The sequence below is a fragment of the Podarcis raffonei genome, chromosome 1 (genome assembly GCF_027172205.1).
Source record: "Podarcis raffonei isolate rPodRaf1 chromosome 1, rPodRaf1.pri, whole genome shotgun sequence".
In the NCBI taxonomy this organism is placed as follows: Eukaryota; Metazoa; Chordata; class Lepidosauria; order Squamata; family Lacertidae; genus Podarcis; species Podarcis raffonei.
In genome coordinates, this window is record NC_070602.1 from 40,580,098 (window position 1) to 40,606,023 (window position 25,926).

Here is a 25,926-nt window from a genome sequence, read left to right on the forward strand (position 1 = left end):
GCTTTAAATGTTTGTCATCTGCAAGGGGAGATGAGACTTTCTAGAAGTTATGGAAATAAAATTTGTGTGTGTTTTTTAAAAGGCAAGAATTTACTAACTGCAGGAGCAAGCAAGCAACCACTTAAAAACATTTCCTATCTGTATTTTCTATTAACCTATTATTTCACATATAAAAAATATGAGTGCCAGACCTGCTCTAGCTACTAGTGCAAATACCAAGTTCCACTCTTTCAACTGTACAGCAGTTTTATCTTGTTGCAGTTTGCCATTTTAAAGCTTTTATTGCATCTGTTGTTTTCTTTACAGTCTTTTCATCAGTGACTCCAGTGATACTTACTCCAAATTTTAAACGTAAATGTCAAGCTGATTCCTCGCAAGGTTTCTCTAACAAAAAAAGGCGATCTATCAGGCATAACTTGGCTCTTGAATTGCTACCAAGTAGCCTTTTTAGTGTTGGATCAACACCTGGTTCAGGTAAAGTAATGATTATTTAAATATTTTCTCCAACCTAATCAGTTCAGAATTCTGGCCCTCATGGTAACCCTCTTTGGCTTACAAAATTGTAGAGTTACTGCAGTCAAAAAGATGACTGTTTTGCATTTATTGTTTATGTTCCTAACTGTACTTGCATTATGAGCCCTCTCATGCATTGGGCTAAGTTATGGATTGGCGCCCATGGGAGACAAATCAGCTTCCCTAACATATGTATGAAAAGGCATATAAAGGAGAGTGGATGGGTTAAGTCCCAAGAGAGACTTCTATCTTCAATAACTGATTTGAAAACAGTTAAATACACAATTTCTTGAACAACTTTAATGATAACTTACAATTTCAGTGAATAATGGAGACCCAGATCATAGGTTTTTAAAGGGGAAATAATTTTGTAGTTATTTTAACAATAGATCATTTAAACACTTCTCTCTAACCTATTCACAGCTCATTTTGAAACAAGCCCTAATGTATCTCTTGACGCACCTCAGAGTTCTGTGTCTATCTCAGTCAGTAGTGAAAAGCACCTGCCTAGTGTAGGAAGTCGAAGAAGCAAAAGAATTGCCAGCAAAAAAGTACATAGGTAAGTTTGTCAGAAGATTCGCATTACAGGAACAGAGGGGGAAATGCTGCCTTTGTTTCATGATGTTTAAAGAAGTCTATATAGAACTCTAAATTTTCTAGATTAAATACAATTTCTAAGTGAAACGAGTTAACTGAATTCTGTGACCTTGGTTCTTTTAAAAACTGGAGTTTATATTTTGGCTCCCATCCTCTCAGTGCATCATCAAATGTATTTTCAAATCATTTAATGGGGTAGAACTTTGTACAGTCTTTCACACCGTCTCCCACAACAGGTATAAATGGCCTGTTTTATGCTTAAGGGATGGTTACTGCGTTGGAGCCAAACTTAACCTGTAAATGGAAGGACCTTCTATCCACAGAAGGCTTTTATCCACCACATTATTTACTGGGGTCTCCCTGTTGGGATACTGCCAGGGAGACAGAATCCATCATGACCCTACGACGTCTCCGTTGCGATCCATCGACCTCCCGTAGACACGCAGTATCATTCAATTAGCGACACGAGCTCCAGGAATAGCTTGCCACATTCCAGAGCTGATGCAAGCTCTATCAGAATTCGCACAGCGAAAGATGCATGCAGGAGAGCATTATTTACATCTTTATTCAGCGTTGGTCTGAACAAATAAAACATGACTGCCTGCTTCAATGTCTCAGGCACAGAGAGAGAAACTAAAGCATAGACACAACAGAAACATCCTGTGAACAGGAAATACGCAGGCTGTGACACAAACATCCTGCTCCCTTTTAAGGTGGAACGGAAATATCCTAACACTCCCAACTCTCCAAAGCAGATTTTTGAAGAGCACAGAGGAAACTTGCAAAAACTGCTTCCTGCACCTTTTTTTGCCAGTAGCAGTACCCCTTGAGTGAAACTCTACTTGGGATGCTCCCACTGGCAGAAGCAAAGTCTGGATCCAAGCCAAATTATGTACATTATTAGACTTAAAACTAGGGTATTTGAGTTCAGGATGATGTGTACTCAGCTTATTTCTGATTCTTTTCAGGGTTGAGTCTGGAAAAATGGGTTGCTTTTCTCCTAAGGTTAGTCGGAAAGAAATGGTGCGCAGGTCATTGCGACTAAAGTTCATTCTGGGAAGGAGCAGCAAAGAGGTACTATTTAACATCTCTTGTTATTGTATTTCACTCTTAAGAGAAGTGATTGCTTTCAGTCTTGCGGAGCTTTCAGTTAATTGTTGCAACTGTAGAGAATTTTTTTAATGTTAACCAATTTTTAAATGCTTTTAAAGTAATCAAATATTTCCATGACCCATAAATTCCGGCCATTTGTATGCGTTTTATATTACTGTTATTGGCTTTATGTTGAGTTTTTGTCTTAATGATGTTGTGCAGCACTTTGAGATTTAAAAAATATTAAGTACCGTATTTTTCGCTCTATAACACGCACCTGACCATAACACGCATGTAGTTTTTAGAGGAGGAAAACAAGAAAACAAATATTCTAAACAAAACAGTGGATGTATGATTTTTGTGGTTCATGCTGTGGCCACAGACATGTGATCTGACGGTGAGTTTGGGGTAGCCCAATTCAAAAATCCTGAGGATCCGTGTGGATCCATGTTTGTAACCACGTTTTGTACCACTGCGGCCCCAGGCAACAGTGGGTGCGTGATTTTTTTGGTGCAAACTGTAGCCATGGACATGCTATGTGATCTGATGGTGAATTTGGGGTGACCCAGTGCAAAAATCCTGAGGATCCATGTGGATCTGTGCTTTGTAACCACATTTTAAGTGGGGAGGGAAGGAAAAGCACTCAAGGGACAAGGAGCACGCGTGGGGTGTGTGGAGAAGGAAGCTGCTAATAATGCAGAAGAGGGGGTTAAGGGGAGAATGAACACGTGTGGGGTGGGTGGAGAAAGATGCTGCTAATAATGCAGGAGAGGGGGTTAAGGGGAGAAGGAACACGCGTGGGGTGGGTGGAGAAAGATGCTGCTAATAATGCAGGAGAGGGGTATAAGGGGAGAAGGCTCCTCTCCTCCTTTAAAGAAGCAGGCTCTGCTTCTCTCCCTCCTCCTTGGCTCATCCCCCCGGCTTAGCGAGCTGAAAAACTTTGCTGCAATTTAGCGAGCTGAGTGGGGAGGAGGGACAGAGAGCCTGCTTGCTTTAAAGGAGCCAACCGGACAGGAGCCGCTTACACTCGTGTAAGCGGCTCCTCTCCTCTCCTGCTTTGCTCCTTTAAAGAAGCAGGCTCTCTGTCCCTCTCCTCCCCACTCAGCGGCTCTTCTCCCGCTTTGCTGTTTCAAAGCTAGCCATGGAGGAGGGAAGCATTCGCTCCGTAACACGCACACCTTACTTTCTAGGAGGGAAAAAACACGTGTTATGGAGCGAAAACTACGGTATTTATAAATGATTTTAAGTAAACAAACTGCATTCTCTGTGCAGATATGCATTGGAGCTGAAGCAGGGAGCCCATCTCTCTTGATGACTTGTGATCTTGTTCCAATTGTAATCTCTAGTTTCCAAAAGCCTTTCCCAGGCTACAGTATTTATGTTTTAGCTTGTTTTTAATAAGTGAGTAAGTAAATAAATAAGGGGCTGAAAGGTTAATCCATATGATGGAGAATGTTTGGCAAATGTCACAAAGTTTAAATACTGCATGCTGAAGTCCATGAAGGTCTCTACTACTGCCATTTCTCTGTCCCTTGTTCACCTACTCAGCTAGCTCTAAATAGCTGATCCCTGTTTGTTTTCCTCTTCTACAGCCGCTTGGTGTCTGTCTCTTGCCATTTGCAGCCTTTTCTCAGTTGTAGCCAGTTATTCCTATAGACTTTGGATTGTGCTGCTACCATGAATTCCCAATGCACACACTACTTTTCTCCATTCACATGACAGACTTAACACTGCAAGCTTTTCATTGCATTCCTTGTTTAAATATATAGTACAGCATCATCTTTTAATTCTGATGCTTTCCTTAAATTGTAAAAGCAGTAAAGCATTTGTGCTGTCTACATAAAATAAACTTTTTTTTATCCTAAAAAGAATACTGCAGTGGAGCATCTGCCTAGCAACAGATCTGAAAATGTTGGTCGTCGACTTGCAAGTCAACAAAATGTTGAAAGTGGGATGAATCATGGAAAGACAGCTGCATTTTTAAGCCCATGTGTCGGTGAATATATAACAAAAAAAGGTAAATTTGGTTTACTGCTGAAAGTGTCAAATGTTGATTTCTGTATTATAAATAAAATTACCAAGCATACAGCAGAACAAGTATTACTAAATAAGAATGAGCTAGGCTTCTGCAAAAGTAGGTTTTATTGGTTGAAAATTCACTGTTAACTAACAGGAAGTAGAGTAGGAATGAAGACAGTACCCACAATTGAGAGATGTATGAACTGGGGTTCTCCCAATAATCTATGTAGGGACTAGAACTGGGCACAATATTGATAAGTTGTCTGAAACAGGTATGGCATTCCAATCATGATACTAGTTTCAGGCAATTTGAGATATTGCCCAGCCCTAGTTGGGACTGGTGCTTTATAGCTTGTTCACTGCTCAGCCCTGACTTCAAATGATATGAAGTGGCCTAGTTTGCTGATTGATGACACCAAATTCCTTGGAGCAGTAAACTGGTTGGCCACTCTTATAGGGACTCTTGCTTTCTGATCTTCAAACAGGTAGATACTATTCGGGCTGAATGCTAAGGTCACAGATTTTTATTGGCTGTTTGATCTTTAGAGAAGGAGCTGAGATGATCTAAGCTGGTCTTGGGCACACGTGTTCTGAAAGAATGCTGAGAGAAGTATTAGTGTGGATCAAGACAGTAGCATGGTGTGCATGTACTTTCCCTTTTCCTAAAGAGAATTTGATGTTACTAACATCTATAGGTTGGAGTAGGGCAGTGTACAGACCAAAATGAACACACATATTTATGAGCACAAGTGATTGTTTTTCTGGAGCATCTAATCTCGTATTTGGTATAAAAGAAGTAACCATAACAAATCATATGGTCATTCTTGGTGCTTAAATGAATCTTGTTCTCCCTTCCTGAAACCTGAAACGGCACCAGAGATTGAGGTAGCAACCACCAGTTTAATACCCATTGTTGTGTTCCCAAGGTTAGGAGAAACCTAAGTGTGGTGTGTCTATTCCTTCTGCATTTTTTCTTGGAGGTGGTATCACCCGTGATCGTATGGTAGAAAGTTTTACTTTATACAGGCAAACAGGCAAATGTGTTATTCAGATGTCAGCAGCCTTGAGCTGTGGACACATCTGGAATTTTCTGACAGTGCTGCGAGTACCACCTCTCTGATTACTTCACTCCCCACTCCAGACAAAAGAGAAAAACACATCATCATTATGTTTTGCTTTTCCAATGGGTCTGGGTAAAACGCCGAACCAAATAGAATTGCGGCAGATCTTGAATTTTTATCATTTTACACAAGTCCTGCCCCCAAAATCAATTGTCAAATAAAAGCTTATGGTGGTGGACTGCACAGAAAAATTGCAGATCCAGTTCTTGCCAGCACCACAAGAACACTGATCCAAGGCACAGATTCTCATGACAGTTTTGTGGTCATCCTGTGTAACTCTCAGACTAATCATGGAATATATATGTGGACCCAGAGATTACCTATTATTTGATGGTGGTTTTGAACAGATCCCTTGTAAAGAGTGTGCAGATAATAAGCATTTGTACCACATATCCATGTTTTTGTGCTATGGCAACACTGGAAAGCAACGGGTTTTCATGGTTCAATCAATTGAGAAAGATACAGGGGTTTTGGATTATTTTTTATGGGATGTGGGGAACCCAAGAATAAACTGGAATTTTAAAAGGATGTGTTTTACTTTGTGCATGCATGCACATGAGCTGTCTCCTGACACTTGTGACATTGCACTTTTTACCTACTGGCCACTCCATTTTCCTTTCCTCAAGCCCTCCCAGATTGCTTCCCTTTCCTACTACCTCAATGATTACTCTGCTTTCTGTTCAGCTGCTGGTCAGATCCTGATTTCAGCCTTGAAAAGTCGGTATAGCTGAAAGAGGAAGTGGGAAGAGCATCACTTCTGCCTTCAACTCTATGTACTTTTTAAGGGAGGAAAAAAAGGCAACCCCCATTTTACCTCATGATTAAGAGTGCAGTGAGCAGGTGCCAAAGTCCTTAATGGCACTACTGCAACAACAAGTATCACATTTGCGATCCCAAGTGGTTTCAGTGTAAATTTAATCAGCAAGATTATAACTTTCTGATATACTTACTGTGTGTGGTTTGTTTTTTTTTAAGATTCCAAAAACATCAGCAAGTCAGAGGAAAACTTGCAAATTGAAAACCCACATAATGAAACAACCTACCGAATGTCCTGGACCGGCCCCAGTACTGCAGGATCTGAGAAGACTAGCAATAGGGCTGCTGCTTTGATGGCATGTCGTGAAGCAGAAACCTCTTTTTCTGAGCCTCTTCTTACAACTAGAATACCACCAATCATTCCTGTTAAGTCAAGACCCACTGATGCAAGTTCTGAACAGGAAAGCAAAAAACAACAAACTTCTTTTTGTGAGGATGAAAATGATTTGACTGCAGACACTTTATTGAAAATTAAGACAGCATTTTCTGAATCGGGAAGCAACCTTCATAATTTATTTGAAACTGAGCCTTCAAAATTAAATTTAACACAAGGTACAGCATGCTTTTCAGAACTCAATCTAGAGGAAGAGCTCTCTAAAGCCCAAGCTCAGAAACTGACAAATGTAGAACAGAAGACTCCATTTGTAGGTTCTGCGAATAAATCAAACGTCTCCGACAAACGTCTGCCAAATATGGATCAAGTCAAAGCTGTAGACAGTTCCCTCTTCCCAAACCATACAGAGACTAATCTTCCAGTCCATGATCTTAGCAAAAGTGAGGGATCAATAAAAAAGGAGCACTTGACCATAATGACATCTCCAGGGATGCATTTAAATAGCACAAACACCCTGAAAAATGAGACATTGGAATCGGATGAAAAAACCGATGAAGAATTTAGATACTGTTACTCAGAAATTAAAGAATGTCTTGAAAAAGGGGAGCTTCTTTCTCAGTTGCCAGAAGATGGCGACAGAAACAATACATGTTATCTACACATGGAAACTATTGAGAAATCTACATTTTCCCCTCCAGGAAAGGTTGCTGACCATATACATTGGTTCAACAAACTTTCATTAAATGAGCCATGTTCTGCAACCAAAGCCAAATCACCACTTAAGTTTCAACGTACGCCTGTCCGTCAGTCAGTACGGAGAATGAACTCCCTCTTGGAGGCTAGCAAGCCGTCAGTTGCTTGTGGATTAATAAAAGCTGGCAATGACTGTCCTTCTCTTGTTAAATCAGTGAGTTTTGAAACCACATTGCCGTCCTACATGGAAAATACCTCTAGTACATCTACAGCTTCTCTGCTTTCTTCTGAATCAACCTGCAAGCAAGAGTCTACTTGCAATCGGTATTCTCTGTCTTCCAAATCCTGCCCACAACTAATACATCCATTACAGCAAGCCAGCAGGCCTGGTACAACCTGCAAAGAGACCAGTCATCAATCCAAGTCAGTCCTTGAGGACCTAACTAATCACGAAGCACCAAAAGCTGTTGTAAAAACGAACACAAATGTAAATATTCTGGTTGCTACACCTGACAAATGTGATTTCAGGAGAAAATTGTCAGAAAAGAAGGTTCGCTATAGAGGGTCTCCAAAGAACCCAATAGCCACAACCAAACTCCTTCCAGTTGTTAAACCTCTTGACTTATAGGTTAAACAACCCAATTCCTGGCATGTTTCCTATAGACTGCAGTGGTCTTTGTATTTAGGATTGTAGCCAAAGTCTCTTGTTTATCTTAAACTATCCATCTGCTTCTTTATTTTTTTTAAAAAAATCTATCGTTTTTGTTTTTAAATAGGATTCTTTCTTGAATTGAGAGGAAATGTAGGCTGCAACTGAAACTTGAATAAGTTCTGTTGGGTAGTGTTTACCTTGTGGCTTCTAATAAGTATTTGCCTTTCATATTTTGACTGGATTTTAGAGGGGGTGGGGAAGCTTGAAAATGCTGCTGGTTACGGTTAATTCAGTTTTCAAAAATTACGAAGAATCTGTTTTTAGTTGATCTTGTAGTGTGAGAAGTTTAAAATTGCATTTGTAAGGAAGTGCATTCCTCACTTGCAAAGTATAACACTGTGTTTGCAAGTCTTGGTTCACAGTCTTGAGTCTCACAATATAGTTAGTTCTTACAGCATTTTAAGTGTCTGTAAGGTTTATATTGGGTACTGGTGCTCAGGTAAAAGCAGCTGTTAAGAAGCTCACAGCTTGTCTACTGATCGGAGGTGCATTTTTTTGTTGACTCAAACAAATAGCCACCAAATTAAAACATTGGCAAGTTAAGCAACTATGTAATTGTAGGTGGATGCACACAGAGGATGCTAGCACAATTTATGGTAAATATTCCAATGCTGCTGGATGCACATTATTTTCTAACTGCAAATTGGGGGGAGGGGATATATGCAAAAGAACTTGCAGGTCTTAATTTCTTTTCTTAAAGTAATGTGGTACAGCAAACCGCATGATTAAAAATAATGAAATATACCTATTATGTCACCACAATAAAACTGTATAGAGCCATACTGTTTATTTGCACAGATATTTTGCTCTGTCTGCTGTAATATTGAAACTGTTCAGTTCTGTTTATAGTACATAAATTATTTAAACTTGAAGTTGATTTTTATTTAGCTTTTCTATGTAATTTGATTTGTGATAGTGCTAAATTTATTTTTTCCAAAATAAAAAACTTTTTTTTCTTTAATGTGTGTGTGGTTCTTGATTCATGGCCCATTCTTAATTTGCTGTGCTTGTGTGTTTTGATGTATAATATTAGCTGCTGCTTTTCTAGCCCACCCAAGTTAACTAGGAAAATATCCATCTTTATAATACAACTTAGATTTATTAATACAGTATCACTTTATAAAGTATCTCCATTCTTATATAGTACTGCTTACAACTACAATTAGGTTTGTTCAGTGTTTTTTTTCTTAAAAAATGTTTAGGGGTACTCTCATTTTGATTAAAGAAAATCACCATTTTATAGTTCAGATCAGGAAAAATAAATACAGTGAGTGGACAAAAGTACAAAGATTCACAAAATGTTTAGGGGTATGCGTACCCCCAGAAAAAAGCACTGGATTTGTTACAGTTTATTAACTATGAAGAGAGGTCCTGCAACTTACAGCAGCCTAGGTTCCTTCGGAGTCCCAAGTCTGCCTTTTAGAGGTGACTGGCTGAGGCTGTTATCACTAAAGGAAATCCCAACCTCTTATCACCAGGAACTTAAATTTAAATGTTAGGCCACTTAATTTGCTCAATTATTATACAAACCTAGTTTCCCTTCTCTTCCCTCTGCCCTTCTACAGAGCTGTGGAGTACTGTCACTCACAGGCTCTGCCTGACTTTTCCTCCCAGAAACTAGAATACTTACTACTCTTGTGGACTGGGGGGTGTTGGTAAACAAGACCCAGTGAAATCAATGTGCATGACTACTTGGGCTCATTAATTTCAATGGGTCTAATCTGGATAGAACTTAGTTAGATACAAAGCTCCACAAGGCTATATATGATAAGATTAACTTTTTAGAACCAATTCAACAGAAGGAGCATTTCTTAACTGTGCAAAAAGAACCATTAAAAATTGTGTAGCAGCCTCTTGTGCACCGGGGCTGGAACAAGCTCCCAAAAGATGTATAGCCTGATTTAGGGTTCCCATATAAAAAAATATAGTATAAACACTGACAACTGGGAAACACTGGCCTGCAAGTGCTCCAGTTGGAGAACAGCCTTTACCAAAGGTGTCATGGGCTTTGGAGACACTCGAACTCAGGACGCAAGGGAGAAACGTGCTAGGAGGAAGGCACGCTTGGCAAATCCACACCATGATCAACTCCCGCCCGGAAACCAATGTCCCCACTGTGGAAGGATGTGTGGATCCAGAATTGGCCTCCACAGTCACTTACGGACTCATTGTTAAAACTGTGTTTAAGGAAGACAATCTTACTCAGCTACGAGTGATCGCAGAAGAAGAAGAAGATTCCAAACAGTGAAAATCCAGACAGAAAAGTTGTTGAGTTTTTTTGGCAGAATCACAAAAAATTAAGCGGCAAATACTGCACTGCTGCCATGAGCTGCCATACATCCAGATTTTTCTGGAAATTTTGTGGGTCAATCCCACAGGGCTCTTGCGTTGTGGGTGTGGGTTGGAAGTGCCTAGTGTGAGTTTTAATCCCAAAACTCTGGAAGAGTTGGGGGAGGTTGTGGCAGACTACTGGGAAGCTCCCATTTCTTCTTTGGTGATAAGCCGTAGCCGAGCAAGACTGTCTTCCATGAACACGGTTTTAATATTGACTGTGGAGGCCAATTCTGGATCCACATGTCCTCCCACAGTGGGCGGGCGTTGATCACGGTGTGGATTTGCCAAGCGTGCTTTCCTCTTAGCACCTTTCTCCCTTTAGTCCTGAGTTCGAGTGTCTTCAACGCCCATGGCACCTTTGGTAAAGGCTGTTCTCCAACTGCAGCGCTTGCAGGCCAGTGTTTCCTAGTTATCCCCGTATCAAAACACCAGGACAGGACTCGCGGCAGGACGGGGAAGGGGAGAGATTCAGTGGCCAAAAAGCAAACAAAACCATCTGCTCCCTCCCAGCCTTGAGCGTTAGGCCCCTTATCTGCAGCGTGTGTAAATGGGAGGACAAAAAAAAGCCCATCTGCCGGGGCTCGCGTCTCCCTCAGGGAATCCTGGCAACCGTTCCTGCTGCTGCACCTGCGAGGGGAGAAGAGAAGGATGCGGCGGCGGAGGACAGAGCCTCCCCCCGCCCCATTGAATGATTCATAGTTCATCTCGCTGTGCGTCTACGCGGGCAGCCTCGCTCTGCGCCTGGCCAAGCAGGTGACGCTCGAAGCAGCCGGCGAGCCGCAGAAGCCAGAGGGGAAGAGAGAGAGAGAGCGCGGCCCTCAGGCTTCTCCTGGTCTAAAGTGGTGAGTGCGTTGCCTCCTTCCCTTGGGAACCGGAATGGCGGAATGGAGGGGGGCCGGGAATACCCAGGAGCGCTGAGCAGCGGCGAGGCGGGAGAACTGAGGCTGCATGGGGCACGGGCTCGAGGGGGGTGGGAGGGAGGTTTCCCCGCTTCCTTTCTCCCCAAGGAGCGGGGAGGTCTTGGCTGAGGTGGAGGGGGCAAGAATGGGAAGCGTTGCTCTCGGGTGGAGTCTCGGGCTTCCCACTCCTCCCTCTAAAATAGGGAGAATTTAGGTCGCCAAGGGTGCGGCCCCGCCAGCCCTTGTTTTCTGGTAACGGGGGAGAGAGAATATTGAAAAGAGGAAAAATTCGTCTCGAAATCCCTTAACTAGGGTATTTTAAAAAACGCTTGGGGGGTGGGCATACAAAACGAATAGTCTTTAAAAGGCATTCGTGGGCCACTCCTCTTGTTTTCCCGCTTAGGTAGGCCTCCCGTGTTGGAATAATAATAATGATAATAATGATAATAATAATGCCGCATGTGCTGCGCCGGGTATGAAATAAGCTTTCCCAGCATGCACCGTGAACGTGAAGAAATGAAATAAAGGCTTCAATTTTATGTCCACTTGGGAGTGTAAGGCTACAAAATCCTCTTGTGTTCCCATTTATCTGGGAGTGAACCCCCCATTGAGTTTGATGGGGTTTATTTCTGAGTAGACAGGTGCCGCAAGTTTCATTAAACTGAGGAAACAAAACATGCCTAGGATGTGCCTGGGATATTTTACAAAGGTAAACAAGATGGTAAGGTGATGTGATTTGGTGTGTTCTGTCTGTTTAATCTCTTCCGCCTTTTGGAGAATCCTGTCTAATTGGAATAAACAGAGGATGAAAGGGGAGAGGGGAACATGTGGGGAACATGTTACATGTAGGAGCATGACAGGTTACAAGTTTCTTGAGTAAAATAAACAATGCATCAGTTACAGAAAATGTTCTGATTTCTAAATCAAGGCTGGCAGCCCATGACCATTTTGCCTTTTCCAAATAAAAATCCTTGACTAGGCAGTGCAGCACAGCATTGTACAATTTAATTGTAAAGGAACTGAAGCTTGATTTCAAATCTAATCTAAACGATTCTGGACCCAAACTGAAGTAATAACAAAAAGATAGAAAGATAAATACAGCTTGAAACATACAGCTTGAAAAATCATTTTAATACTCAACATTTGTGCAGTAAGTTATTTGCATTATTTAGTCGCAGTTGTTCAATTGGCAGTGCAGAGTTGAATATAAAGACTCTGGAGCTAAATTCCAGTTTATTTACTGCAGAATTACTAATACCACTATCATTACTATTATTTTTTAAATTTTCTATACCATCCTTTATCCAAGGATCAGAGGTTGGTTTACAATATGAAAACACAAAAATATATAACATACTAACAAAGAAAAACAATACCGTCATTTTAAAAGGCCATAGATTGTTTAATTAGCTAAAGGGCTGGGAGAAGAAGAATGGTTTTGCCTGGTGTCTAAAGATATGTAACAAAGCCACCAGGTGGGCCTCCTTGGTGAGCTGCTACAGAAAAGGCCCATTCTTATGTTGCTGTCCTCTGGACCTCTCATGGAGGAAGCACACAAAGAAGGGCCTCCAAAGATGATCACAGGGTCTGGTTTGGTCCGTATTAAGAGAGGCAGTCCTTGAGGTATTGTGGTCTGGAGCCATTTAAGGCTTTATAGGTCAAAACCAGCACTTTGAATTGGGCCCAGAAACTAATTGGCAGCCAGTGCAGTCAGGCCAGGATTGGTAAGCAACCTGACTTGAATTCTGTAGCAGCTGCATAGGCAGCAGACGTTAGGCTATCCCTGCCCAGATTAGGGGCGCAGCAAGGCCTCCAGCTGAAGCTAATGAAAGGCATTCCACACCACCGAGGCCATTTGAGCCTCAAGAGACAGCAATGGATCGAGAAGTACCCCCAAGCTGCATACCTACTCCTTCAGAGGGAGAGTAGTCCCATCAAGAGCAGGCAACCTTCCATCCATCCAGTTTAGGGAACTGCCTACTAACAGTGCATTGTAGTCAAAGTGATGCCATCCAGATATTGTGGACTACAACTCCCATCATCCATGACCATTGGCCATGCTGACCGAGGCTAATGGGAATTGCAGCCGACAGGATTCTGAGGGTGGGGTACCACATTGGCTACCTTGGGTGGTTTATAGAGTTCAAGCTTGGGTGTCTCTTCTTAGTATTGCTTTTGCTTTTTTTTTTTTTAAGTCTCTTGTGGTCCACTCACAGTTAGGTTGCCCCCTTTCCCTAGCTAGAGGGGAGGGAATCAGAGTGGATCATCTTCTCCAACCATCTCCTTACCTTCTTGTTTTTAATAATAATTTTTATTAGTTTTCAATTATAATCCAATAACAGCCTCATTATAACAATACCAATTTATAATATAATTATTAATATCAATCGTTCGAATACCAAATTATATAATTTAGATAAAGTGGGGCCCCAGCTTGATTATTTGCTTTATTTCTGCGTTCCAAAATCTTACTAATTTATATTACATTCCAGTCATAATAATTATCTCCTTACCTTCTTGGTTATGACCTACATTTTTCCTAACAAAGGATATCTCTGTCCATGGCCTATGAAAGAACATTTACAGTCATTTTGGCCTCATCTACCCTGCTCAAACCCCTGATCTCACAGTACTATATACATGTAATCTACCTTTGTATAAAAGGTCCCACCACTGGTTTGTGGAATCTTGCCTTTGGGAAACTAGTATATTTATTTGCTAACAGAAGCTGACCAGTTCCTTTTTAAAAGAAAAAGAAAAAGGAGGTGTGTTATTTTATAATAATAATATAATAATAATTTCCCCAGCCACTCTGGGTGGCTCCCAATCAAATGTTAAAAACAGTACAGCATTAAATATTAAAACTTCCCTGAACAGGGCTGCCTTCAGATGTCTTTTAAAGATAGGATAGCTGTTTATTTCCTTCACATCTGAAGGGAGGGTGTTCCACAGGGTGGGCGCCACCACCGAGAAGGCCTTCTGTCTTATTTTATATTTTCATTCATTTATTTCTTTGGCACAGGTTGCAAAATACAGATTGACGGCACCATGGCTACTACTGTGCTTTGCAGCATGATACTTCTGCTGACCTTTAGGCTGGCTTTGACTTTTAGTCACAATCCCAGGAGCCCAGACAGAGTTTCTGAAGCTGATATCCAAAGACTTCTACATGGGGTAATGGAGCAGCTGGGCATTGCTAGACCCAGAGTCGAATACCCAGCACACCAAGCAATGAATCTTGTAGGCCCACAGAATATTGAAGGTGAATATTTATCATTCTGAATTATTATTGCTGTTAACTTTTATAATCATTCAGTTTTTAAACCAATACTTAACTGTCATTCTGAATGTGATTCCTTAGCTCTGGATTCATATCAAATGAAAAAAAACCTATCACTGAAAATAAGGTTAGTTACAGGTTAGTGTTAGATGGTTTATTTAATTTGTGAAGCAAGTGTTGCTGATTAATGGTAGAGTCCTAAGCACATTCATTAGAGAATGAGTTCCCCTGAACTCTGGGACGTGCTTCTGAGTAACGATGCTTAGGAACACTCTGAAAAATTGTTTTCTCTCTCTGGTTGAGGCTGTGGGCCAATTCAAGCACTGCTTCCATCTTGTGGAGGCAGCTGGAAATTCTTCTTTGCAGTAACAGCTCCACGTGGCTGTCATAACAGGTTAAAGCTGCTAAAGACATGGATTGTCAATTGTGTGGAGCGTCTCCTTGCCAGCATGCCCCTTACATTTTGCCAGGCATTTGGCTTGTTTCACTTCTTCTGTTGTCGTGTATATTTCTTTTGCTTCTTTTACTTCTGTTAGTAGCAGTGTTTTATGGCTGTGAATGTATTATATATAATCGTTTTGGTGCCTGGAAAAAAAAACATTTTTGTTTAGGCAAGCTTACCCAGATATGTGGGGTGTTGATATGCATTTTAACTTGTTTTTGGATCATTGTTGATTGTAATTATTTTTTGGGTAGTTGAAATAGCTGTTTTTAACTGCTTTTTTGATAATTTTGTTGTTTTATTCTTTCTGTAAACCACTTTGAGAGTTTTTTCCCTAACAATCAAGCATATATACATTCTACTGAATGAATAAATAAATGGTTGCAAGCCACTTTGGAGATTTGTTGCTGAAAGGCAAAGTAGACATTTAAAAAAAGTAAGCAAAATTCCTGATAGCTACTGGCATAGAAGTTCTCCATGCCATTGGAGTCCTCCATGTTATGCATTGTTTGTGACTACCATATTGAGCTGTTGCTATGTTGGAAGCATTTCCTGCAGCTTCTATGTGAGCTTTAACAATTGAATCCCATTCTCCTTAAGTAAGAAAGCCCAACAGCTTGTATTCTTCTACACCAGGGGTGGGGAACCTGTGGTCCTCCATATGTTGTTGTACTACATGTCATCCCTATTGACCTTCTGGCTGGGGCTGATGGGAGTTGGAGTTCCCCACCCTTATTCTACACCAATAGAAGTTAGTGAAATAGAATAAAGCATTGAAATGTTACGGATCATGACATTATATCACCAGTATATGACATCTATGTCAAATGCCTAAGCACCAGCACAGATGTTGACCATTGTGGTTCCAGAACACCTGGTGTGCTCCAATTTTAAACTGTGAGCAGCATAAAACACACTGCAGTGCTTTACTTTTTTACCCCCTAACAATTCCTCAAATTGTTTGCAGGTTTCTCTTCAGATGCAAATAGCAGTGTCACAGGTGGAGGGTGATTTTAGTCAGGGGCATAGCAGAAGTGGGAAAGGGTTTAACTCCTCCTTCATTCCTTGTGGTCTCCATGCACAGTTGCTATTTGCATTCACACAATGGGACGCGGGTGGCGCTGTGGGTAAAAGCCTCAGCGCCTAGGGCTTGCCGATCAAAAGGTCGGTGGTTCGAATCCCCGCGGCGGGGTGCGCTCCTGTCGTCTGGTCCCAGCGCCTGCCAACCTAGCAGTTCGAAAGCACCCTCGGGTGCAAGTAGATAAATAGGGACCGCTTACCAGCGGGAAGGTAAACGGCGTTCCGTGTGCTGCGCTGGCCACGTGACCCGGAAGTGTCTTCGGACAGCGCTGGCCCCCGGCCTCTTGAGTGAGATGGGCGCACAACCCTAGAGTCTGTCAAGACTGGCCCGTATGGGCAGGGGTGCCTTTACCTTTACCTTAATGTCCCATCAAGTTTGGCTTTGTGAGTAGCTCTGAAGTGCAGCTTTTGAAAATTTGGCTCTTCAGCCAAAAAAGCCTCTCACAGCAGCTGACAAGTCATAAAAAAGAAACAAAAAAAGACTGTCCCTGTCCTCAGACTCTTGGTCCATCGATCCCACTGGGATATCTTTGCAGCAGCTCTCCAAAGTGTGTCCATGTCCTGCCACCTGATACGCTTTTAACTGGGCTTTTCAAATATTGAACCTGGGACTTACACATGCAGAGCATAATAGCTGCTATAAATTCATCTGTATACATGTGCTCTGTTAATGGCCCTCCCTCTTTCACAGAATAATAATAATAATAATAATAATAATAATAATAATAATAATACTTATACCCCACCCATCTGATTGGATTGCCCCAACCTTTCTGGGTGGCTACCGATATAATAAAAACATGGCAAAACATCAGACATTAAAACCTGATGCAGGGCTGCCTTCTGATGTCTTCGGAAAGCTGTGCAATCGTTTATCTGTTTGACATCTGATGGGAAGGTGCCATTACAGAGAAGGCCCTCTTCCTGGTTCCCTGTAGCTTCACTTCTCACAGTGAGGGAACTGCCAGATGGCCCTCGGAACTGGCCCTCAGTGTCATGGAGGTGGAGACGTTCCTTCAGTTATACAGGCCTCTTCAACTGTCAAGGGGGGGGGGGAGCTCAAAACTTTCCTGACCTTTGCAGTTCTTTCTATTGAGATTTCATCAGCATATAAAATGCCGCTTCTTAGCCACATCACAGCATAAAATAAAGATCATTTTAGAACATTTTAAACATTTACTTAAGGTAATGTACAACTACTGTACATCTCTGCCTTTCTAATTATTACTGAGACTCTGAAATATGTCTAAATGTGTTCATGAGACTTGCATTGTTGATTATGCAGTCAGGGACCGTGTTGTTATTAAAATAGGTTTCAGTGGGCTACCTTGATAAATGCTTTGCTGTTCCTTGCTTAGACATTAGGTGGCTGTTGAGTGCTGGATGTAAGTTCTAGGAATCCAGTTAAGACTGTATTTATACAGTTTAGTCAGAGGATGGTGCACTGTATGTTAACAGCTAAGCAGCAGCCAAATGCATTTTGGAAGTGTGTAATGGAATAATGTCCAAGATGTTAGTGTTACAAATCAAAGCTTTATCTTAACAACAATTTATTTGCTGGTGACTGGGTTTCCTTTGAAGACCTGCTATAATTCCTTATAAGAACAATAAAATAATTAAGTATAGCAGTAACTGCAGCCTTCCTGAATTTTCTACTCATATTGCTGTGCAGTCTTGCTTGGTGTAATTTAACCATCTACAGAAGGATTATTTAAAGAGCAGAGTGGGGGAGTATGAAAGCATGTATTCAGAAGAGCAATTATTTTTTAATAGACTATCATAAACCAGAATTTGGAGACAAAAGATTTAATCTGTCCTGAGTTCATCCTTATCAAGTATTTCATGGTGGGTGGAGCCTTATGTTCCTCAGAGGGCTAAGTGAGTCGGTGACGAGGGGGGATTTTTACAATCTGTATTCCAAGGACCATGAGCAAGGAATGCTAAATTGAACTGTCTCATTATGGCAGTGCACCATAGGCTTTCTTTCACATGACAGTTTGTCGGCGCTGAGCAGTTGTGTAGCCTTTCCTCAGAAAGTGCCAATCAGACTTGCCACTTTTACCTAATCTATTTATTTAGTACACTTCTATCCCACTTTTGAGGGCATATTACCCTTGCAAGGCAGCTTACAGGAAAATAAAATAAAACTACTAGCACTTAAGTAACACAGAGTCCAGAGAGAAAAGTATTGATAACACTTTACTGAGGAAATTATGGTGTGGGACTTGAGAAAGGAACAGAGAGGTTTTGTCTTTCTTAGTTCAGGCTTTGTACGTAGCAGGGAGACATTTCATCAAACCTACAGAGGAAAGTTCTTGCAGAACAACACAGCCAATCGGAGCACATGCTGCCTCAGTGAACATCATGCCATTATGCTGGGTTGCTCAGTAAGACATCCACCCATCAACTCTCTTGGCTAGTTGACTTCAGTATTAAATGAATGATCTCTGCTGCTGCACTGCCAACAAAAAACATCCAAGAATTAACAATAACACTAGAAGAACTTAAAATTTCCCAGCACAGCTAATAAATAAAGAATAGACCTAAATAAAAATATAAAGTTCAAAACTGAAAGCATGCAGTATTTATTTCCACCCCACCCTGCCAGCACATGCAGGGACATGGAGTAGAGCATGTGACACCCCCCTCCCCGCCACTGTGCTGGAATTACCTGCTCAGGAATAACATGGACATGACTTATGAAGCTGGAGAATATTGAGTAAACTAAGATCAGTATGAGTATTGCCTCCACAGGTGACTATTGTGTGTATTATGTGATAAATTTGCACTGTTGTCCAGGCAACAGTCTCATCAAGAGAGCGGCCTTGATGCTATCATCATCATTGAGAGGGTGGTCTATTAACTTTCATGGTTGTCAAGGCAGCATGTTTATACTGCATTATTTTGATTTTTGAGCTGTGCTTCTAGTAAGCCTAACATCGAAAGAACAATGCTAGAATTAATGGTGTGTTTGAATTACTGTCTGCAATATAGCAGTCAGTACTTTGTTTCTGCCACCCTGGTCCTTTGCTAGGTAAACACTTTATGAAGGTTTACAAAATCACCCAAAAGTGCAAAAATAAGGCACTAAAATTGTGGGATTAAACAAAGGAACTAGGCTAGGGAGAAATTTTGAACTGAAGGAAACAATAATGTGTATTGGCATAAAAATTGCTTTGTATGTAGTCCAGGGGAATTTTGGCAAGCACTTGACATTTTAACTATGTACACACAATAAATAATAGACTATATCTGGATGCTCTGAGATGCTTTTTTTCATTGTGGGCAGAACTCTGGTGCAAGAGGTCTGTACAATGTACGGAAGTTGACTTGATGGTGTTTGAAGGATGTTCTGCAACTAAATGGTAAACAATATCTAAACACTTGGAGGAATGTAATACAAAACAATTAAATCTCCATCTTTGGGGTTTCAAAGCATCTAACATTCATTTGAAAAGCCAGTGTTTTTGTGCATTGTAGAGATGCTGCAGATGCCAAAAACTCTTGTTAGCACAATGACCAAAAGGATATAATACTGGGAATCATTTCCCGTAGACTCGCTGCTCCACTCCATAACATAGCTACACTAAAAACTTGTATTGGTGAGGTTGCCATGTACACATCACTAGAACAAGAAAAGAGGAGACAAAGTTGCACACAAACACATGATGCATATTTAGAAATAATTTCAGGAATTTAGTTACAATTTTACAGAAGGGAAGCCAATTAATTTCCCACCGAAACTACTACATAAATAAAAAATAGTAATTAGAAATAAATAAGATGTGCAAAAGAAGCTCAAGGCAGCTAGCAACCTTAATATACTTTATGGAAGTGCTAAAGCACAATAATATACCATGAACACAAAACTGAAAATATATGGAAAATACAAAACAACTGCACTCTATTGACCACTAAAGAAATTAATTCCAATTCTTTTGGGGTATGGTGATTTTTACTGTGAGGCAAGGTGGCGGTCTTGTTCTTGTTTATTAACCTTAATTAATTGGCAAGCCAGCAGCTCACAGCTGCTATTCACTGCAGATTGAATCCTCAAATGCCCCCGTTTCCTTTTTCAGTGAGATGGGCCTACGGGGGCAGCCATTTCTTCCTCCATACGATATCCCTGAAAAAGGATATTGTGCTGTTTCCAAAGATCACTTGATGCTTCGATTCATTATGCGCTGCAGCTGCAAGCTATTGGCTTGCCAGTTAATTAAATTTTTTTTAAAAAAAGGTTGGAGAGAAAAAGAGGAACACCAACCACAGGCCACCTCGCAATTCTGGACTAAGAGTGAAAGAGGACAGGTTTGGTATGAAAGAGGACACTTGGCAAAGCTATGTACTAGATTTACTGTACCAGTTTTAATGGTCATGGGTTTCCCCGAAGAATACAGTGGTACCTCAGGTTAAGTACTTAATTCATTCCGGAGGTCCGTTCTTAATCTGAAACTGTTCTTAACCTGAAGCACCACTTTAGCTAATGGGGCCTCCTGCTGCTGCCGCGCTGCTGGAGCACAATTTCTCTTCTCATCCTGAAGCAAAGTTCTTAACCTGAAGCACTATTTCTGGGTTAGCGGAGTCTGTAACCTGAAGCGTATGTAACCTGAAGCGTATGTAACCTGAAGCGTATGTAACCTGAGGTACCACTGTATTGGGAGTTGTGTGAGGAACGTTCTGAGGTTTTCTCTTAGAGATCCCTAGCCTCCCCAAAAAAGTGGAGTTTCCTTGAGAAGGAATGACTGTTAAACCTTTCTATGTCTGTGGCACAGAGAGGCCTTTACAGTTTGAGCTACAGAACAGGAAGGAAGCTTTAATTTATTATTATTATTATTATTATTATTATTATTATTAGGTTTTATAAACAAGAATAATGTTATACAAATAAGTATACCAAGTTTTCTCATGTCATTTGTATATCACAAAAACAGTATGCACAATGTGGAAAAATATCTACAACATGTGTTTCATTATTAGTGGTCAATGTATGAGTTTATGAATTGATTTAAACAATTAGGAAGAAGAAGAAGGGAAGAGGGGGAGTGGCGAGTGGGTGGGGTGGTTATGCTTCTGTTATTCTACTGAGTGTGTGTGAGGGGTTGTGTCGGTGTTACTTTTGTGGGTTCTCTTACTATTCACTTGTTGTATTTCCTTGGTGGTGAAAGAGGTTGGGTGTGGCTGGTTGTCTTTGGTTGTCTTTGCTTTTTAGCTATAAAGGGAGCTTTGGTAATTTTGACAGAATTTGAACAAATCGGAAACAGATAAGCAAATGAGGAATACATGGTTTCCCACTCTCAAAGTGAAGTGAAAAGAAGACTCACGGGCGGGTACTAACTTGTTGGAGAACACTTTAACTTCTTAACAAGCCTGTTTTGAAAGCTCATTCCCTGCAGATTAAGAATTTGCAAGGTAGCAAGTGATGTGATGCAGAAGGAGTATGGTCTAAGAAGAAATCTGAATTGTAGTTAATGCTGGATCGTCCATTCCAGAATAAATAATCTGTTGTTGCTCTTTGATCCATTAAACTACTGGTGTGCCAGTAGTGGCTGCTTCTCATTATCCCATCAAAGACAAAAAGACATGAATTACTTCAACCTGCCCACCTCCACTATTTTTAGATGAATAGATGTGTTCTTTTCACGAAATCTATATTGACGTGGGAGAGAGAGAGAGAGATGCAATGAGTAGAAATTTTGGATAATTGAACATAACAGAAAAAACTGCCGTGCTGGACCAAATTAGGATCTGTGCAGTATACCACTGCTTTCAACAGTGATCAGTCAGATGCTTCTTTGATTTCAACGTCAACACATGGACTAAAGTTATTTGTCCCCAGCACCAGGGACTCTGAGGTGTGTGCTGCCTGTGAGCTCTTTACCTCAAGAAAAGGGGAAGCTGACCACAGGCTACGTGAGACACCCAACAAATTAATTCAGCTTGTGGCTTTTTGTGGACTGCCATTCATCGTTCATCACCTAAGCTAAGAGGCAAGTCAAACAAACACGACAAAAGAAATCTGAGGCGTTCTTGAACCTGCTGTACTCTGTGTGTAAATTTTTATTAAAATAAAACTAGACCTAAAGTTAATTTTCAAAATATTTCTATTGTTTTCTGTTAACCAATTCCAAATAATCACTATTCTCCAATTAAAATTTGGATGGCTATGCAGAAAGGAAGTGCAGAATCCTGAATTCCAAATTTGTGATTTTAAGGATACTAATATTGCTTTGCATTTTTTTTTGTATGCAATTTCTTAGCCAGATGCCTATACATATTCACACCCTTCATTAACTAGTTCACATGTGAAAGACATAAAAGATGCACAGAAACAATGTTTTGCGTATGATTAGCATTTTTCTCAAAACATCTGGACTCTTTTCCTATGGTTACTTAGGTAATTTCTAAACCAAATATATAATTTCTGCAAAGCTACACATTGTATAGCATTTTAAATGATATGCTTAACTTTGTCTTCTTGCATTATGCTGCTGTCCCACAGCCCTTGATTGCAGCTTTGCAGTCATTTACATGAAGATTTATAGCATGACAAAGTGTTGTCCATGTTCCAAGGGAAAATCTTCATTCTTGCATGTTCTTAATCATCTCTTAACTATTTTGAAAAAAGCAGTTTTTACTCGTGGAGATATAAATCCTTATTTATGATCCTGTTTGTTACATGATTAATAAATAAATAAAACAGCCAAGACTTCCTGCCAAGTCACTGACAGCCTGCAACTTGTCATTATGGTTCATTGTAATTCCCCCCCCCCCAACAGCTGTTCCCATCCTACCTGCTTTCTGCATAGTATAATAGCTTCAAGTAAGGCCCTGCTTCAGATCTAAAGTGGTGGTGGGGAGATGGTTGGCCTAGCATGGTTAATCTATACCAGGCATGGCCAAACTTGGCCCTCCAGCTATTTTGGGACTACTACTCCCATCATCCCTAGCTAACAGGACCAGTGGTCAGGGATGATGGGAATTGTAGTCCCAAAACAGCTGGAGGGCCAAGTTTGGCCATGCCTGATCTACCCTGTCCTCCTTATTGGCTAGCTTATGACATCACCAAAATGCTACATCATGATGGTGAAGCAATTGTGCGCCACTAATGTCACATCCACCCCATCCATTTAAAGCACATAGCTTCCCCCAAAGAATTCTGGGAACTGTAGCTTATCTCTCACAGGGCTACAATACCCAGCACCCTCAACAAACTACAGTTCCCAGGATTCTTTGGGGGAAGCCATGTGCTTTAAATGTATGGTTGGATTTTGACCTAAGCCTGACTGGGATTGGGTGTGATCCTAAAACAGATGGAAAAATGCTGGCTGTGGATCTTGACTAGGATGAATGAACACTCTCTCCATCTTCAGGAAGCCTCCTTAGGCCAATGACTGAGAGTTCAGATGCCCATATTTTAAGAGTTCTGTTTTGCTTTTCTGAGTTTGCTACTCATGGAGTCTTTCTTCCTGGATCCATGCAGTATTTGAGGCTAGTGTTAATGTACATCCTCAAGTGCACATCCAGTTTCAAATCCAGATGTTGTCCAAGAAGAAATGGACGTGGAAAGTTATTGAAAGGGAACAGAGGGATGCTTCATGTTCTGTCATATAGTCCATTAATGTAGCCCTCTTGATGTTAGAGAAATAAACCAGGGTCTTGACTTTGGTTTCTTAGTAAATCTTAGTAAATCTAATGTAGTAAAATCATCATGTCAAAAAGATGGTGTGTATGGTTCTGTCTTTATTAGGTGGTGCCCATGAAGGACTTCAGCACCTTGGTCCTTACGGAAATATACCAAATATTGTAGCTGAGTTGACAGGTGACAACATACCTAAAGATTTCAGTGAAGATCAGGGATACCCAGATCCTCCAAATCCTTGCCCAATTGGAAAGACAGGTAAGTTGCATGGACTTACTACAGGGTTTTGTGTTGAATTCTGCAAGAGACGTGAGAGGCATTGCAGCCAGCAAAAACACTCAAAGGAGGATGTGAAGCAGGGTCACTAGGAATGTGACTTGGGGAGAATCCTAAGGGTTAGGCAGAGAGATGTGGAGGGCCACATTCAGCCCCTGAGCTGATGTTCCCCATCCCTATTTTACGTCAATCCTCATTTTTCTGCTAAGAGTGAATTATGAACATAATTGTGGGATTTAGAGTCTATTTAATTTACACGACTGGTTCTGCTCCCAAGGTGCAGATTTAGAAAATATTGGCTATTTTTGCCAATGGAGGCAACAGGTAGGATGAACAACTGGGGGCTAATTAGCAATGGGAACAGGGACCAGAAGGGATGGGGGAAGTGAAAAGGAATGATACAGGTGATTGACACCTTGACCATGGCCTGCTTTTACATAACTGGCCAGTGTTTTCTTCAGATACTGATATCAGTGTTCACCACACAGAAAGGTGGAAAGTCCATGAGATTATATATTCCATTGTAGTAACCCCATAATGTAAATATGTCATACAGGATTTTGGGTTATTCACGTAATCATTTTCCAGGATGCTTTAAAAAATCCTAAGCACGCTTACCATAAAGGTGCCTAAAGTAAGGAATGCTTAAGATTAGGACAGTGATCCTTCCACAAAACAGTGTCCATTGTTCATTATAACAAAGCTGCCTGATCCTGTGTAGGCTTATTCAGTTCTGAGATAAGCATCCAAAGGGTTGTGGTCCAGTAGCACAATCCTGTGCATGTCTACTCAGAAGTACATCTCACTGAGTTCCATGTGACTTATTTCTAGGTATTGTGTGTATAGAATGATAGCCTTGGTCTCCTTCCCCTTTCTGAGTCTAAGGCAGAGCTAGGAAAACAGGAAACAACATTATTGACATTTTCAATGAATACTTCCAGGTGACTTAAGTACTTATGTGGGATGAAACACGTTCAGAAACCTCTTGTGGCATGCTTGAGAATAGAGAACTATTGTGTAATTTCTTTTTCCAGAAATAACATCTCAATTCTTATTTTTCTGTTTATCTCTCTAGATTTTTCCTTTCTTCTTCTCCTTTTTTTCCTATCTTGTTTAGCCCAATAGACTCTGTTAGTGGTTAAAATGTCAAGATTGAAATAATAACTTCCGTAGTATGTCTATCAAAAATAGATTTCTGGCCTTCCCCCCCTTAGTTTTAAAACTACAGCCAAAATGTTGTTGGTTTGACTAAGATGCATCCAGATATGAAAATGGATAGCATTCCTTGGAAACTTTTGCTGTCATTGTAAAACTGTTCTTTTGGACACTTTCTGGCTAGTGAATCATATGTTACTTGCATTTAAGCAAAGCGGTTTTCAGAGATTTAAATATAAACTCCAGTCTGTGCCCAAGTAAAGATTGTAAAAAACATATTACATGTTAAACTTATTAGAGAATTTCCTCAGTGAGGTTTGTGGACTGGCATATTGAAAGATGGGCCTCTCTTAGTGGTTTCCACAGTAAGATGTTCTGTCCAGATTTAAACATCTTGGCACCTAAACCTTTCACTATTAGGGCCCCTACTGCTCTGCTGTGGCCTCATCCCTTTCCTGAAGTAGTAAACATGAGAGATGGTAAATTATGGCTTGCTTCCATTTCCAGGACTAGAAATGCCTTTTTTGTTCTGTAGGGTTGCTCTGAAATTACACCTGCAAGCTCCTTTAGTAGTACCCTTTGGTGTAGCTCATCAGGCCCTGGAGACTTGAATTCATTTAAAGTGGCTAGGTTTTCCCTTACCACCACTTTTCCTGCCTTGGGCTGCAGCTTCCTCCTTGCATCATTTATTCTGTTATCACCAGATTGGGCACTTACTGAGCAGGCTAAGCATCTTTCTGCTAATAAATGCCCTGGAAGAAGCTCATCTTCCAACAGATATACTATTTAGCCTCCCCCCATCCACAATTCTTATACAGTGGTACCTCGGGTTACGTACTTAATTCGTTCCGGAGGTCTGTTCTTAACCTGAAACTGTTCTTAACCTGAAGCACCACTTTAGCTAATGGGGCCTCCTGCTGCCAC

General features: G+C 40.9%; 1 protein-coding gene across 5 annotated transcripts in view; it reads left to right on the forward strand.

The window, feature by feature from the left end:
• Window positions 1-25,926, forward strand: part of LOC128410516 (neuroendocrine protein 7B2-like) — a 46,116-nt gene that overhangs the window by 12,492 nt on the left and 7,698 nt on the right. For 2 of the 5 annotated variants that reach the window (XM_053381852.1, XM_053381862.1), the window contains 5 exons: window positions 307-474; window positions 937-1,072; window positions 2,079-2,184; window positions 4,072-4,219; window positions 6,318-8,858. In XM_053381852.1, coding sequence (XP_053237827.1) covers window positions 307-474; window positions 937-1,072; window positions 2,079-2,184; window positions 4,072-4,219; window positions 6,318-7,813 — 2,054 coding nt within the window. In that variant the 3' untranslated portion in view covers window positions 7,814-8,858. Of the gene's footprint in view, window positions 1-306; window positions 475-936; window positions 1,073-2,078; window positions 2,185-4,071; window positions 4,220-6,317; window positions 8,859-10,753; window positions 11,074-14,152; window positions 14,393-23,679; window positions 23,830-25,926 lie in introns of those variants that run through there. The other 3 variants (XM_053381872.1, XM_053381879.1, XM_053381889.1) reach the window with 3 other exon arrangements.